This window comes from Micropterus salmoides, unplaced genomic scaffold (assembly GCF_014851395.1).
Source record: "Micropterus salmoides isolate LMB-PRFRI ecotype aquatic unplaced genomic scaffold, ASM1485139v1 Ms_hic_scaffold_7, whole genome shotgun sequence".
In the NCBI taxonomy this organism is placed as follows: Eukaryota; Metazoa; Chordata; class Actinopteri; order Centrarchiformes; family Centrarchidae; genus Micropterus; species Micropterus salmoides.
The window spans coordinates 28,634,502-28,650,494 of NW_024044459.1; the positions used below are offsets into that span (position 1 = coordinate 28,634,502).

The following is a 15,993-nucleotide window of genomic DNA, read 5'->3' on the forward strand; positions in this document are numbered from 1 at the left end:
CACTTCAGTCAGTGTCTGCTGCTGGAACCCTGCAGCTGCTTTCGGTCGCAACAGGGCTACTTTCAAGAAGCCTCTTGAATTTCCTTCCTCAACATCTGGTGTGAACAAGTCTGGAGACCAGACAGAGAACTCTTTGGGCTGCAAGGCACGAGACACACGCACACGGATTCAAGTGCATACACACACCTATGAAAACACAGCTGCTCAAGGTCAGCTCCCTAAACACACACACTCAATGGGTCTACTTTGCTCTGCCACAAACCTCTGTGTGTGCCTATGGGCTTTAGTGGCATGACATGGGTGTGCACCAACCCACAAATAGATTTCTACAGCCTACTTCCATGGTATGACCATTAAACACAGTTGCTTTATGATATTCTAGGTCAATAGATGAAATACCACACAGCAAAACATCATAAAAACATGACCACTGTTCAGTTATATCACAAATGTGAAAGGAGTTTCTTTGTTTAATGGCTTCCAAAGCCTTTCACTCTCAATTAGATGCATAAAACCTTCCTCAATAGCACAGGCTATCTTTCCTTGTGGGCAGATACTAAACGGTATGTAACATGCACAAGTATGCTGATATAACAATGACAGTGCCATGTGAGTTACATCACAGACTTAAGCTACACACGTTTTCAAGAAATCACACGCTGAGCTTTTTATGGTGACCTGTTGCATCACTTCCAGACCGGTAGAAATTTCATGCTTCAACTGATCATCAGAAGAATGATGGCCAAGTCTAATCATATTGATCAGAGAGCCTACAGAAACCTACACAGACCCAGTAAAGCAGCCTCATCCACTGCTGTCCAACAGGCCATCGATCCAGCAGAGCTCCCTTCTGTGCAAACTGGCTGGTCTAAGTGTCAGTCAGTGGGAGGCTGTAAAGCCAATCAATTTGTGAAGGGTCTGATCAAGTTAACTACTGTATGGTCCATTCATGCTGCTCCCGCACACAAACCCACTAGACATTGCTATTACCTCACTGTGTAATTTAGAATTAATCAGAGCCACAGCTGTACTATGATACGCTGTGTGTTGTCTCAGACACTTCAAATACCACATCAAACTTAGAGTAAATTAGCACAATGCTTGGAAGACTTTGGCTCAATCCTACAGTTGTAATTAAACTGAAAACTGCAATTTTGTATCAAACTACTTTGATTATTCTGCACTAGAGAACCTCTTGATTCCATATACTAAGAGAGAAATATGTTTACAGCTTTAACATTTCTACAGTTGAACTCATTCAAAGGAGGATTTTGGTCAAACCATTTCCTACTGGATATCAGTGCAGCAATATCTTAGTGTACAAAAAGTTCTACTCATAAAAAGGAGAGCTCAGTGGAGTCAGTGTTGATCATGCACTTCATTTAGATCTGCTGTTGAACTTGGCTCTGGCGGTGGAGCTACAGGGACCTCTACAGGTCATAGTGATCAAGAGCTTGTCATGCTACATACTTCTGTATGAATGTTTAGTGTGTGTTTGTGTATAGGGTGGAATGGTTTCAATGAGTGGGTATGCGGTACATACGGCCATCTGTGTATGCTATGTATGTATGTTTTTGCATTTATTAATACGAGCATGAGCATGTATTTCATAACTATGGCATCATGGAGCTTTGTGTCAGTTATATGTGTGGGAGCATATTCACATGAATGAGCGTGGATATGTGTCTATCTGTCTGTCTGTATGTATAAAACTGAGACTAAATTCAAGCAAATTAAAAAACGGACAGAGTAAACTGATTACAGTTTGCTAAAAAGCCAGAAAATAAAATACCTTATTATAGTTATATTTAAATAACATTCACCATTTCCTTCCTCCATTCAGCATTTCCTGATTATTTGAGGAAGTTACGCGGCTCTTATTTCTATTTCAGGCCATTAAGCTGGCATTAGAGTCTCTCTCTCTCTCTCTCTCTCTAAGTAGTAGTTTGCAAGGCATGTGAAAATGGCTTTAAAGGCTTTTCAATAGATAATTACTTTACAATCTAAATATGAACTGTACAACATGGGTCAAAACGGACAGCATTAACATGAATATGTTGTTCTTGTTCAACCCAACCAAGAAAACAAGTGCAAACATCGAGCTAGAATGGCAACACCACTGACCTCATCAGCTTCAGGGTAAACCATGTTTTCACTTCTTTAAACCTCCAAGGTTCACTCCACTCTGCACACAGAGGTCTGCCAATACAAGCTGTCAAACTCCAAAAATAGAACAGGATACAGGGGACTTTGACAACTGTAGGCCCCTACTTCAGTGACTCAGTGACTGAGCCTGTCAGCCTGCTTGATAAAGTCCTTGATGGCAAACTGAATGACTCCACAGAATTAGGTAAAAGGTGCCTGCTGCAGCAGGGAGTTTAGTAAGAACAGCTCTACACAGACCAACAATAACTATTGTTACATTTTAAACAGATTTATTTGTGCCAGTGCATTTATTACAACTTGGCCTTAAATTCAAAGCTATGAATAAATAATGATACAAACCCTTGATTTGTGAGTGAGTCCTTGAAAATTAATTTGATAAAAAACTCCATATTGCAGCTAAATATTCATGTTTATGTGAATCTGTGTTTATGGACTTAACACAGTGACTTGTTGTAGTGTTTAAAGGTGTGTCTAACTGAGATATTCCATCACCTCAGAATTAACTGCCCAAGGCATTGACAGCTTGTAGGATTTTCTCATGGATGTGTGCTGCCTCATGTCTCACAGCTACCAGACAAGGCAGGAGCTCACTGTAGAGCCCTGATGAGGGAGAATGGCTACTGTGGCCTCCTGTTTACTGTGCTTTTTCTGGAAATAGAGGACAGTTCATAGAAGTGTTTCTAGGGTCACCAGCTGTTAGGACAACACACATTTGGCAAAAATGAGTGTGTAACTTCCAGAGTCCAGAAGGGCAGAGTTTGCCACTGCACAATGGATGGCTAGAAAAAGAATACCATTAATCCAATTTATATTGCACTTGTAGATATTAGCAAATCCCAGGGGCAGACAAGTAACTATGGACACACAAACATAACTGCTTGTAACCTATGCAAAAGCACAGTAAATGCTTATAATGAATAATGCATATCCTATACCTCTAAATGGAATTATTTCCTTATTATCCAATATTTAACAAAGTGAGTTAATGGTTCAACATAATCGGTTTCATATTATTGGTCAATTGTTTTCCAAGAGAACTGGACTGACAAGGATGTCTCGCATTAGTAGAAATACTGTATACGTGAGAGCATGTTTCATCCTCACGATGTCACACTGAAAAGACTAATGTCTGAACACCTTGCTAGATAAATATCTAGACTGATTCATGAAAAAAATGTTGCCTTTAAGGTATTTGTGCAACAGTACGCAGGTGAGGGCTACAGAAAAGGTTACAACACTTATGAAATTTGTTGATGTTTGCATGTACTGTATAATAGTCTATACAGTCTGTCAGGAAAGTGCTTGAGACCTGATGTCATAAATTAGTTGAATATTGCTTAATATTACCATGAAAGAGAGGAAATAAAGTGTGTATGATCTGTGGTCCAGTTGTACGTGACAAAGAGAAGGAAACTATAAAAAGGCTATGACATTAGCTGAACTTTTAATTCCGTGGTGTACAACCATTGTGTGAAGTTGATGTTATTGCAACATAAGGCAACATGATCAAGCAGTAGACTGTCTACAGATATGAGTGTAAATCTCAGTTAAGTATCCCTTTCAAGGCGCTTTACTTATCCAGCTGGCAAAAAAGCTGGTTGGATAAAGATGAAAAATAGACTACAGAACACATGCCACATGAAATATCTTTTTTAATTTTAGATCAGACCACCTTCAGAAGCTAGTGTAGTTTGCCATAAAACTAATCGACTGGTGGTAAATAAGCTGGTCTATTTGCAGTGAATGGTCTTCAAACCAAGCTCTCCAAGCACTAAGACTTGCATCTGATCAACAGTTAGTTGTGGTGACTGTAACAAAAACACTTGCTGCAATATACCAACAAAATGGAGGATAAGAAATACTTCTAACTGTCTTTGATGGAATCAATGCAGGTTTCTACACATTGATAAACCTGGTTTGCAACACACATTTGATAGGCCTCAAAGATAGACGCAATATGTTCTTGTGAGAAACACTGAATGTAAACACAACTGTGTTTACAGGAAAACTCCACAGGGTACTTTTAAGGACTAGCTGTCATTCCATTGGTGATGTTATTAAACTGAGGAAAATGGTCCTGGCAGACATCCCAAATGTTTGGTGAGTCTCTGAGAGTAAGTGGAGCGTCTGTAACAAGTTTAGGGAGAAGCTACATGAGAAAATATTGTCATTGGTCAAACTGATGAATCATACAGGATGTGACTAGCCATTTTGCAGAGACGGAGTGAGAAAGAGAGGGAGAGACAGACTGAGATAGTCTTTTTGCAGCTTGTAATGTCACAGCTCTCATCTTAGCCCAGCTGCAGCCAGGATGATAAAGGGGACAGAAAATAGAAACAATGACATTACTTGTCATTTTGTGAAATAAAGGTTGGGTGAGACGAGAAGGAAGAAGCCAGAGGAGCAGAAAGACAGTAAGTAAAGCACGAAAATGAAGACATGAAAGAAAATTTGGAAGCAAAAAATACGCTATTAGTTTGTATAGTGTAGCCTCATGCATTAGCCAAAAGAGACATGGTCACGATGAACAGTGAGTGCTGCATGGACGAAAGATGCTGCTGACTTGAACAGAGACGGATAATATTGAGAGGAGTCAGGGCAACACTAGGCAAGAGGCGTCGGACAAGCCAGGAGAGTGTAATGTGAGTCTCCCAATAGGCCGTCTTCACCTCTCCACTGTCCTGTGTACACACACACACACACACACACACACACACACACACACACACACACAGGCCCTGAATGCTGATACTTTATACCCTTACATCACTTGCCTGCCATTAGTTCAGACAGACAGAGAGTGAAGAGCTTAGAATTACATTCAAATATTATCAAGGACTTGCCATATACCTTATCTGGCTGTTTATTGTCACTGTAAAGAACATTTTTGTTAACGCATTTTAGGGACGTTTTATTTGAAGTTTCTGAGAAAAACATATTAGAAGAATCTGAGAGCGGACGGGAGAATGAATTCGTAATTGCTTTCTCATTCTGTTTCTAAACACTTGTGGGGATAAGCATAGAATACGATAAGCTATTCTCTGACGTAAACCAGAGAAGTAGACACACACAAAAACTCTCTCTGTTTATTGATTTAATGATTGATTGGTCTTGATGGGAACAGATAAAGTTCCTCAGGAAAAACAGAGTCACTCACTCAATATACAAAGACTTGTGTTGATCTTCCGTTCTGCCGTCAAGGACGCGTTAAGGGCTTGGATTACGTAATTCCTACATCCCTTTTACTGGAGGGCTGAGAAACTGCATGCATGCTCGTCTAAAACCTAAATCCCCTCCCGACCCACCCACGTACACATACATACTGACGTCAAACAGGAACTTTTAGGAATTCCGGCAGCAATCAGACAGCAAGTGAGGGAGGTGAGTGGTGTATGGGGGAGATAGAAGTGAGTGTTTATGTGCGTGTGTGTGTTTGTGGATTGAGGCGGGAGGCTCTAGAATGCTGGATCCAGTCCCAGAGCGAACAGGAAATCCTTCATAAGAATCACCTAAACACCTCCCAGATACTGAAATAAAGCACTGGGACCAATGGGGTAAACACTTCACTGAGTGTGTGGGAATGGCTGCCTGGGATGTGGATAAATTACAATGGATGATAAATTTAATTGTGTTTTGTTTGCAATAGAGTGGGAGATTAGATTTTCCTTTTTCACACCAGAACCTGGATACGTGTTCAAGCACACATATCGCCAAAATTTGATTCTGTATTTGACCAGGCTGAAATATTATATGATTTACTATATAAAATAGATGAAGAATTCTGTGATTCTTTCAATATAATTACATCTTATAATCATAACACTGTTGACACTTCTTCACCTTTCACTGAAAAGTATCTCATGTAATTTTCTGTTTGAAATTTTACCGTTCTCTGTTGGGAATCTCTTTGGCCAAGGCAAATACCCTTTCCCTTTTCTGAAACTAGGAGCTGAACGATGAGAAAAGGTGAGAGAAAGGGTTGTAAATAAAAAGAGAAATGAAACCATAATTTTTGTGACCTTGCTTGATTGATTGATTTATGTTTTGGTAAAAGGCTTATGATGTCAGTGATCTGTTCCCTGGAGACCATATGAATACTGATCTAAGAGTTTACAATGTGGTTTTACTTCACTTAGGACCACATAGAACAAATTAACAAATTAAATTCTCAGATTCAGTTTTTGTTCCGTTCACAATAAACTTCACTTTCTAAGTTAGATAGCAAGATAACTCAAAACATTTGAAAAATGTTAAAATGTTCGAGAAACACAAGATAAATGTCACATGTGGTAAAAAGAAAATCTGTATTGGGAGGGTAACAATCAGATCACAATCACACAGATCCTCTTTGAAAGAATATACAATTTTCAGGTTTAAAAATATTTCTTCCATGACATAACTTGCATGTACATTTGAATTTACATACATAGACTGTACATACTCACCATACCAGACCTCTGATTGCCCAAGATAACTGGGCTTTATTGCTGCTCGTGTGATGAGCCCTGCAAATCCCATGCACATTAATGCACATGCACACATACAACCAGGTGAGGTTCACTTGCTTAGTACATATGCACTGGGTAAATTTCCACTCTACACAGACAATCTTCGGTTGTCTTGCTGAGGGTAAGACAAACTGCTGGCCAGAGTCAGAGACTGCCCTGCACAACCTCTGATGTAACAAAGACATGTGCACACACCTACACATACATACACACACAAAACCACAGTCATTCACAGTGAGAGAACTCTCCCTTGAGATGGTGGATGAGACAAATCATTATTACCACTCAGTAGGAGGTTTGATGTCTATATCATTGTCGGTGGCCACTCTTTATTGCCCTGCAGGTGTCCGGATACCAGCCCACCAAAACCCCTTTGAAACCTCTTCTCTCATAAGGCTCTCCACAGCAACAGCCTTGCCCTGGTCCTTCTCACTTCGACTCGTCTTCTCAGACGCCCCGCCAATGCTTATAAAAGTTAACTTCTGAACCTTTAACTGAGCTGTAAAAAGTCACACGTCAGTCACAATGACATCAATAGTTAGGGAAATGGTTGTGATGGAACTACAGCGATGATGAGATGGAACATTTCCCTCTCACTAGTGTGGCCTTTCTTCAGTGGTTCCTTGAAAATAGAGCTAATGTTAATGTAATGTCTCTGAATTTTTCAGGCGATGGAACTAAGTGCATTTTATTTTTAACTGATGATGAAAAGGATGGTATTCAGAATACTAAGACGGTCAGACAATTAAAGTACTACATAAAGTGAACCCAAGCCTCCACCTCCATCTCTTCCACCTGCTCTCAATTCAGACTCTCACAGAGGGGTGGTGGTATTTTTCTTGTTCTCTCTCGTTGACTGTAGCTTTTGCAGTGAGAAATAAATCAAACCGGCAGCTTTAATTTTCTCCCCACAGAGGGCAGCGCCAGTGACTAATCAGAGCCAAGCCACCACAGATGGAGGGCCCTTTCTGTCTGAGGAGGTTGGTGCTGGACCTGACAGTTCAAATCAATGGTGAGGCACGAGCAAGGCTGAAACCCACAAGTTCAGGAGACATGTCTGTCACTAATTACCATTTCTATCAAAGATCTTTGGCCTTCTGAAATGCAAAACTACTCGCCTTCTATTGACTTCCTTTGACTGTAAATATAAAACAGAGATTCATTCCAAATTGACCATTTAGTGCTGTACAAGAGGTAAAGCTTCCGTTTAACAGTGATGTGGATTAAGATAAATCTTTACAGATATAGACTTCAACAGACCATAATGGTGATTTGGTTTTGTAGTTAGACATAATGATCCTGATCTCTACATGGATGTTTTTAACAAGTGCTGTTTACATGAAATGCAGTTAAAATGAATATTCTATGTCCCAAGCCCAAGGACAATTTTTACTTTATTTGTTTTCATTATTTAATAATAGGATCTTGTAGTAAAACATGTAGGCAAAACAGCAGCAGCTTTTCCACAAAGACGCTATACTTATCTTAAAGCCTCTAAACCCATTGTAGAAGCTTAGCTTCAATTAAACAAAATGCAGACTGACCAGTGTATGAGTTTTGGTGTGACGGCATTACTTATAAACAAAGTGGAAATATGAAAAGCCCTTTATACAAATGCTCACCCACGACTTTCTGTTCGCTAAATGTTACTGGATATCTACTGGTTACTGGTTATCTGTTTGTCAATAGGAATACAGGATGGATAAGCAAAAAGATCACCCCCATGCATTTACATAAAAAGAAAGTTATGCTTATTCTGTTTCTAGCTAGCCATCTCAGATCTAAGATAAAGTGCATAGTTAAGTTGAGACAATGATGTCAGTTGGTCTTTTTTAGTTCAGCACATCCTAAACTGTGAGCCCACCATTACCTCCAAAATATTCCCAGCATTTCCAGATGACCAGAGGGCTCTTATCTTAATACCAGGGTACACATTCAGTTAGGCCTTCACTTTGACAGTCTGGAATTCAAAGACGCCACAGAAACACACCCATATATTTTATAAACTATAGCACAATCTGAGACACAGGTGCATCCAAGGGAGAAGGCCATAACATGGTATACAGTACCATCAAGGAAACAGAACAGGATGGAATTTTCCATCCAAAACCCTTTTAGGTTCAGGGGCTCTGCCTGGGCCATAAACAGGTCGAGCCCAAGGTGGTTAGCCCCCAACGACTGCTTTAGTAGGGGCTCGTGTTTGTCAACCAAAGAGAGGGGGGGACCAGTGGAAAATTACCAGTCCCGCACTCGCTCACGCACACACACATGCACACATAAACACATGCATGGTCGGGACCAGCAGAGAGACTAACCTGCAGCCATGTATCTATCTCGCTCATTGCTTATGTGACAGCTTGCGTTTTTAATGGCTGAGAGTGCGGGGGACATGGTTGTGTTGTCAGGACGCGCCGGCCCGCAAACTACGCAACCAATGACATTCGATGATGTGTGTTCACATCTATGCACATTTCCAAGAAAATACCTGTGACATGTCTAGTGGCTAGAAAGAAGGCTTGGTAGCATACGGTATATGTGTGTGTGTGTGTGAATGTGTGTGCACTCTCAGTAGATGTTTAAAATATTTAAATATAAAGGAGCAAATATATGAGTGTTTTAAAAAATATTTTGTCAATATTTGTACGTCATGAAAGTGAAGATGTTTGTTGCACTACACACATTACAGCTGTGTTAATGTGTGTGAACTACTGATCCATATAGCACAGAGAGATGAATGCCTCTATAATAATTTCCAAAGGTTCCCAATCCATCTACATTTAAGGCCATGTGGATAATCTATAGATATGAACAGATGGAAATGCCAAAGAAACTACTGAAGATGGTGTGGGAGTATGAAGAATTCATAGGCTGCTCATTGTGTGTTAGTGCTCATTGTGACCTTTATAGTAAAGCAGTGTAATACTACACAGGATCTGAGCAAAGCTGTATTACCTGGGTTCCAAGGCAGCTCATCATCATGTGAGTGAGCAGTTTGGCAGCAAACATAGGGAAACGGGAGCACAGCACGTGGGACATAATGGCCAATGCAAAGCCTGAGGAGGTGGAAGTGGAAGACACGGAACCAATATTAATGATACATTAAAAATGATTTATATATAACAGAGGCTATTTATAACAATGTGGGAGGAATATGGAGGATCAAACTCTGAGAAAGGAACACACCAGAGAGAAAGCTGGAGAGAAAAGCAAGTAGGCGCTGGGCAAACACAAATAAACACAGGAAAACAAGTGGCATATGAAGAAGAGAAGACACAGAGCGTGTTTTGTACCTGAGATGCAGATAAATCCCGAGACATAGAAGGCCTCGTTGTAGGATGCAAGAGTGGCAAACTCTGCGTAGGCCGTGTAGATTGACAAGTGGGAACAGGCACATTCCACATAGTTCCCACTCTCTTTCACAACCCTGCAGTATCGACCATCTGCTGACCAGCTAGAGGAGAGAGGAGAGGATGCAGGAAAAGGCAAGGAAAGAAAAGTGGCAGACAAGTGAAGACAGCTGTTACAACATAGTATACAAAATACAGGTGAGGCAGATAACAAGAAAAGGCAATTAGCCTGATGTGTACGTTCAATTTGCTCTCTGGCGTTTTGGCGTCTTTGAGCATTATCTGTTGTCACCTTTTCCTTTCATCAAAGATGCTGTACGTGACAAACCAGAACATTATAATCATGTTTGATCTGGATTCGGTTGCACAACTAACAGACAGGAAGGGAGGGAGAGTCACATTGCACCGTTGACCTTTGTCAATTATTTTGTTTCTGTCCACCTTTTGCTCTCACTCCATTTCAGTTCTCTAATGCATTTTGTTTCCTGGGACAAATTGTCCAAGTAGGTGTTTCGGCCAAACCAAGCCCAGCAACTCCTAACTTGTAATAGCGTGTTCCAGCCAAGTCCCATTCCACGTCCCAGGAATATCCTCAACAAACTGACTCAGAGTGGGAGGACTGAGAGTGCAGTGGACTGAATGTGCAGATATTAAACAGAAAGAAGTGACTTCCCCTATTGCCACAGAGAGCCTGACAGGCTGGACAGTCACTCACCCAATAAGTGTGAGGATGACAGACACAGGTGAGAGGCAATAAACCACCTAGTTGAGATAACTAGCCACTGATACTAACAGGTAACAGTGAAGCTTTCATGGTCATATTATCATGAATAGAATAGCTGAGCATGTATCTGAATAGGTGTGGATTACCTTGCAGTGGTCTGGTTCCAGAGAAGGCACAGAGATCGGCCTGGTTTAACTTGGTGACCAGGTGAGTGGATACGATACACCACCTCATTGCCATCTTCTAGGGGTCGTGAACCTCTGTTCTGGAGGCTGGCTGAGAATACCTAGATATAAGCAGAAAGAGAGAAGAGAGGTTAGTTGTGGAATGAACTAAAAAATGAATGGTTAGGTTACATACTAGAATAATACTGCCACCTGCTGTTTAATCAAACACATTAAACACAAAATTCGTCTTAGTGATTCCCTACCTTCCCATTGAGAGCAGTGGTTGTACCATTGGTCAGAAACCAGTGTTCAGTTCTAAACTCAGTCAGTTGAATCTGGCTGAGGTTGCTACAGGCAGCAGTCGAAACAGCTGGTACTGCCAGCAGCGTATCTGGCAGCTGGAAGAAGTCTGCGTTACGCCCCCTGAATTTGTGTCCATTGATCTGTGTGGGGTACCACTGGAAGGCAGAGATGGTCATATACGGACATGTTTCCAGGATGGTATCCCTTCTGGAGAAATCACACAAAGAAGAACATTTGTAACACCAAGCATGAAAACCTTGCTATTAAAAGGAAAATCCTTAATGTTTTGATGCAACATGTATGGTCGGGTTGTGTTTATCTGTAAATTCCCAGAACATATTCAACATCATAAAACTTTAAAGCGGCATATCTCCCTCCCACTCTTCACTGTTTTGAGGGGGGACACTCACATCTCACACTGACTGTGCGCGAGGAGGGAGAATGCAAATCGCTCTGCCACCTCAGCAAGGTGGCTGAGGCCTCGAGTGTCGACTCTGCTGGGATTGGCCAAGGCACACAGCAGGTCATAGGTCAAATTGCGGCTACTTTGTTGTGAAATGGTCCTCTCTGCCTCTGCAAGCACCTGTCTCAGAGGAAATAGAGATGAACAGAGAGAGAGAGACGGATGGAGAACAGTTCTTTCTGTATTTACAGTTATTTCTGTATTTGCAGTCTAGCAGCAATGCATTGATTAACAGTTTGCTCTACTATTGTTTGCGAGTATTATCCCTCTGATATAATGTATTCCTGATTTGTCACTTTCTTTGGTTTAGGCCTCAGTGTTATGCAGCTTTCATAGTGAATTAATGCCTTCCCTTCTCCTGCTCTTGTGCTCCCACGTTTCCTCATGCTGTGTACCTCATTTCTGCTGTCTCTGCTCTCTCTTCTGCCCCCAGCGCACTCTTTCATATTAAATTACAGCAGTGCCTCCGCTTGTCTGGAGACTGAGCAAGCGCAACATCTAGACTCTAAAATCAAATAGAGTGACAACTGAGACCTTTTCAGATGTCAAACTGGTCCTCGGATCTGTCAGAGTGGTGAAGTTGCAGTGATATATGGCCTTAAGGGAAGGTCTGTTACACTCTGACACTGAGCTAAGCTTCAAGTAGTCATTATTACATTTAAAAATAAATCAATTTGCACAATGGGCTGGCATTTTTTTCGACCAAATATGATATGGACAGTATATGATGACCATTTGGATAAAATGACTTACTAATTATTAGCAAGTTTACTTGAAAAACTTTCATGCTTTAACAAACTCTCCAATATTCAAAAATCCTACATGAAATCTAGTTTTATAACTGATATTGGTAAGGAGCAGAAAGAACAGTTAAGTACTACATCAATTTACAGTACTTTACTGTTTTATCTCTTCCTGCAGTTACAATCAAAATGCATACAATTGGCATTTTAATAAGGTTTTAGTTTACAGGTAATGCTTTTGTCCACACACCCTCTTACCTTCCCCAGAGCTTCGTGTACGGCGGCCATCTGCTCACGAGTTACAGGTGTAGTGACCTTATCGATCAATCCTTGTAGCACCTGGTTCAATATAGTTGGGTCAAGAGGCTGATGTAATTGGTCCAGTAAGACCCACACAGATTCACTTGCTGCATTTGACACCAGAGTCACATTAGCCAGCCCAAACTGAGGGTGCACTCTGGTTCCCCCTGTAGCATTGTAGAGCTCCACCTGAAAGCGCTTTGGTGTGGGCAATGATGAGGCAAGGTCAGGTGTGAGGTAAATTTCCAGTGATGTGTTATGGTGGCCCACATCGAAGGTTAGCCTACCCTCCTGTTTAGGAAAGTCCATTCCTTCTTTAGCAGGCCGGATTATAGAGGGACCCACCACCTCGTCTCTGAGGAGTTCCTATAGGAAAAATAAATGTACACGATCAAAAGATACTGTAATATACCCACAAAATGTAACAACATTGACAAATATGGGCGACCAGAAAAAAGTGAACAAAAAGAACTGTACATCAGACTAGTCTATACTAATAAAGGCACAATTCTCATTCGGTAAACAGTGTCCACATGGTCTGCATTCCAATAACAGCATATGTAGATAGATGAGTGAAGCTGACCATGTTGTGAAAGCGTAATTTAAACCAAATGAGGACTGGGCTTTTATTATGCATCAAACCTTCTGTTTCGCAACATGCTTTAGTTCTGAGAGATGAAAGCAGATGACCTTGCCATGTGTCTCAGTGAGGTTTTTGATTTTTGCTGAGTGCACTTGACGCTCTCTGACTTTGATCTCTAATATCAAAAAGTGTGAGTGCCAGTGAATACTTTATGCCTGTGAACTGCACGTAGCCAAGATATTTCTAATCCTAAAAGAGGTTGGTAATGAGATTAAAGGACGAGGAAACATTGGTCATCATCAATAAACCATGGCCATTATTAATATATCTACATAAATAGTAGAACTGGTTGAAGGGCAGACTGGGACTACTACCATCACAAGAAAAGAAAAATAACTACTAAAAGCAATTATTTTATGGCTCACCATTTAAAAAAACTAGTAAATATGAAAAGCTCCTCACCATGCTACTAATTTTGCAAAATTGTTTTATAATGAAAAAAAACGCAAGAATTGTGCAGGCGTGACAACATTGGTGCTCAGCTGTAGCACGCAGAGCATGACATAATCATGTTTTTCTAACTGGCTTAAATAATGACAGTTTTACAAAAGAGACATATCAGATCAGTATACCATTAGATTTGTGTCTGCTGAAACTCATGGAAAATCAGGTCAACAAACCCAGGTCAGACACAGAAAGATATTTAAACATCATTCAGATATTCCACTTTTAGTGATTAGGGAAAAACCCTATTTCAGCTAGTAAGTCATTGGAATTTTATTGGCCAAGACTGAAAATGAGATTTCCTACTACCAAGAATAACACTTCCAAGGCAAAGCAGAATGAACAAAAAGTAATCCCGATAAATAAGCAAACAAATAGCAGTGTTAAACATAAATTGAACCAATTAAAAATTTTATTTCAAGCATTTGCACAGTGCATGTTTGTGTGCATTTGTGCATATGTGTGTCCACTTGTATTCATATGTATGCATGTGCGCCATTTATTATGTATGCTTGTGCTTCATTACTTATCTGTTTGTCACCCACCAGTGTGCGATATTGTATGGACATGACTGAAGCTGTGCTTCCTTGTCTGTAGACCTGGAGACTGAGCCTTGTGGTCAGAGGGGTGGCGATGGGCAGTCTATGGCCAACAGCGAAGTACACGACGCCTTGTGGATCGTCGCTCTCTGCCAAGGTGATGTTGGCAAAACGGGTGGTCTCATTAATGGTAGCCCCGGCACCCACCTGATAAATCTCCACCAAGAACCATGCCTGGTCCTCTGGTTCCTACGGTAAAACAGATGAGTGACTTATTAGGAATGCACCTATAAAGAAAATCATTATTCTACTAAATTTGTAATCTATCTTTATACTGTAGAATTTGAAAGATTTCAAGGTCAGCAAGATACCAACATGCCGTAGCACTGCTTTCACCAGTTTTTTCATCTCCGCCTCTCTCTCACCTCATCATCCTGGACCTCCACAGTAAGAGCACAGATTATCTCTCCTCTCCTACAAAGTGCAGTTCCTGAGGTCCGCACCAGCTGTCTGGTTAGGTCGACTCCATTGTTAACAAGAGTTAGACTTGCCTTGCTGAAGGTAACTCTCCAGAAGACCTGCAAATCTTCAAATGCTCTAAACAGAGGATGAAAGAGCAGACTAAATAACTACAAACAATAAAACATCTAGGTGGCAGTCAAATATGGAACTATTTCTAGGGCACAGTCTGTCATTAAGTTTACTTGTTAGGATCAGTTTTTAAAATCAAGTGTTGTTTTATTACCTGTTTTCCTGTCTCTGCAGATAGAGGGACGCAGTTCTGTTCTCTGAGTCCTCGTCCAGAACTTGGCCCATCAGAGAATTAAGACTAAACCCTACAATCCCGTTATGGAAGTCGCTCCCTGGTATGGCCAGAGGGAAGGATAAACCAGAAACAGAGAGTGCTAATTAATTTCCTCACAACCTCATAATCCTATGATGATTTATTTTGCAACCAATCATACATGCAGACTAATCAAATAATCTGCCCATTACAGTGATTATGTGAGGCCAAAAATAGCAGCTGGAGACTAATATAACAGTGACCTAATGCAAATCAAGTGAAACTGGCCAAGAACACTGGATCACTCATTGAGATAGCGTAGCAATAAAAAAAAAAAAAAAAAAAAAAAAAAAAATATATATATATATATATATATATATATATATATATATATATATATAATTTTAGAACACACTGCGCTCAAAACAGTAATAATAAAAAAAAATCTTCAATCTATAGTTTACTCAAACAAAGATCATTTGTTCATTATTTTACCAAGGATAGTGATCTTGGCAAATGCTCCAAAGCCCTGGTATGGACTGTCTGTGATTTGCGCTCCTCCCTCTGGATCACTGAGGTAAACAAAGAAAACTTCCTGTCCTTCGGGCTCTGAGTCATCCAGGATGAAGAGGATAACCTCTGTCTCATTCTGACCAGCCTCAAGGGACACTATAGTGGACATCAGGCGAAAGTCCTGTTCCTCCTTTGCGAGGGTCCCGACAGGTTCCAGAATAAAGGGAAAAGCTGCTGTACTTCCATCTGGATAAAAGTGCACAGCAACACAACTTAAAGCATAAACATCACAGTAAATAACAATATCATATATTGCAACAGAGCAATAAAGCAGTGGAACAAAACAGAC

The 15,993-nt window shown here is 40.6% G+C and overlaps 1 protein-coding gene and 1 long non-coding RNA gene across 5 annotated transcripts in view; one reads left to right on the top strand and one right to left on the bottom strand.

Annotated features, from left to right (window-relative positions):
• Positions 1-15,993, bottom strand: part of adgrv1 (adhesion G protein-coupled receptor V1) — a 108,583-nt gene that overhangs the window by 36,230 nt on the left and 56,360 nt on the right. Inside the window, 10 exon segments of the mRNA XM_038704464.1 lie at positions 9,627-9,727; positions 9,965-10,125; positions 10,892-11,031; positions 11,176-11,422; positions 11,626-11,798; positions 12,680-13,087; positions 14,354-14,596; positions 14,773-14,944; positions 15,093-15,210; positions 15,627-15,890. Of these exon segments, the coding sequence (XP_038560392.1) occupies positions 9,627-9,727; positions 9,965-10,125; positions 10,892-11,031; positions 11,176-11,422; positions 11,626-11,798; positions 12,680-13,087; positions 14,354-14,596; positions 14,773-14,944; positions 15,093-15,210; positions 15,627-15,890 (2,027 nt within the window).
• LOC119892277 lies at positions 10,314-15,248 on the top strand. 4 transcript variants are annotated; one of them, XR_005442532.1, is made up of 5 exons: positions 10,314-10,764; positions 10,899-10,952; positions 14,406-14,601; positions 14,688-14,908; positions 15,113-15,247. It is a non-coding gene; the product is annotated as an uncharacterized LOC119892277 (long non-coding RNA). The 4 variants fall into 4 exon arrangements; XR_005442531.1 differs by having other exon boundaries at positions 10,706-10,816; positions 14,688-14,794; positions 15,113-15,248; XR_005442530.1 differs by having other exon boundaries at positions 10,706-10,816.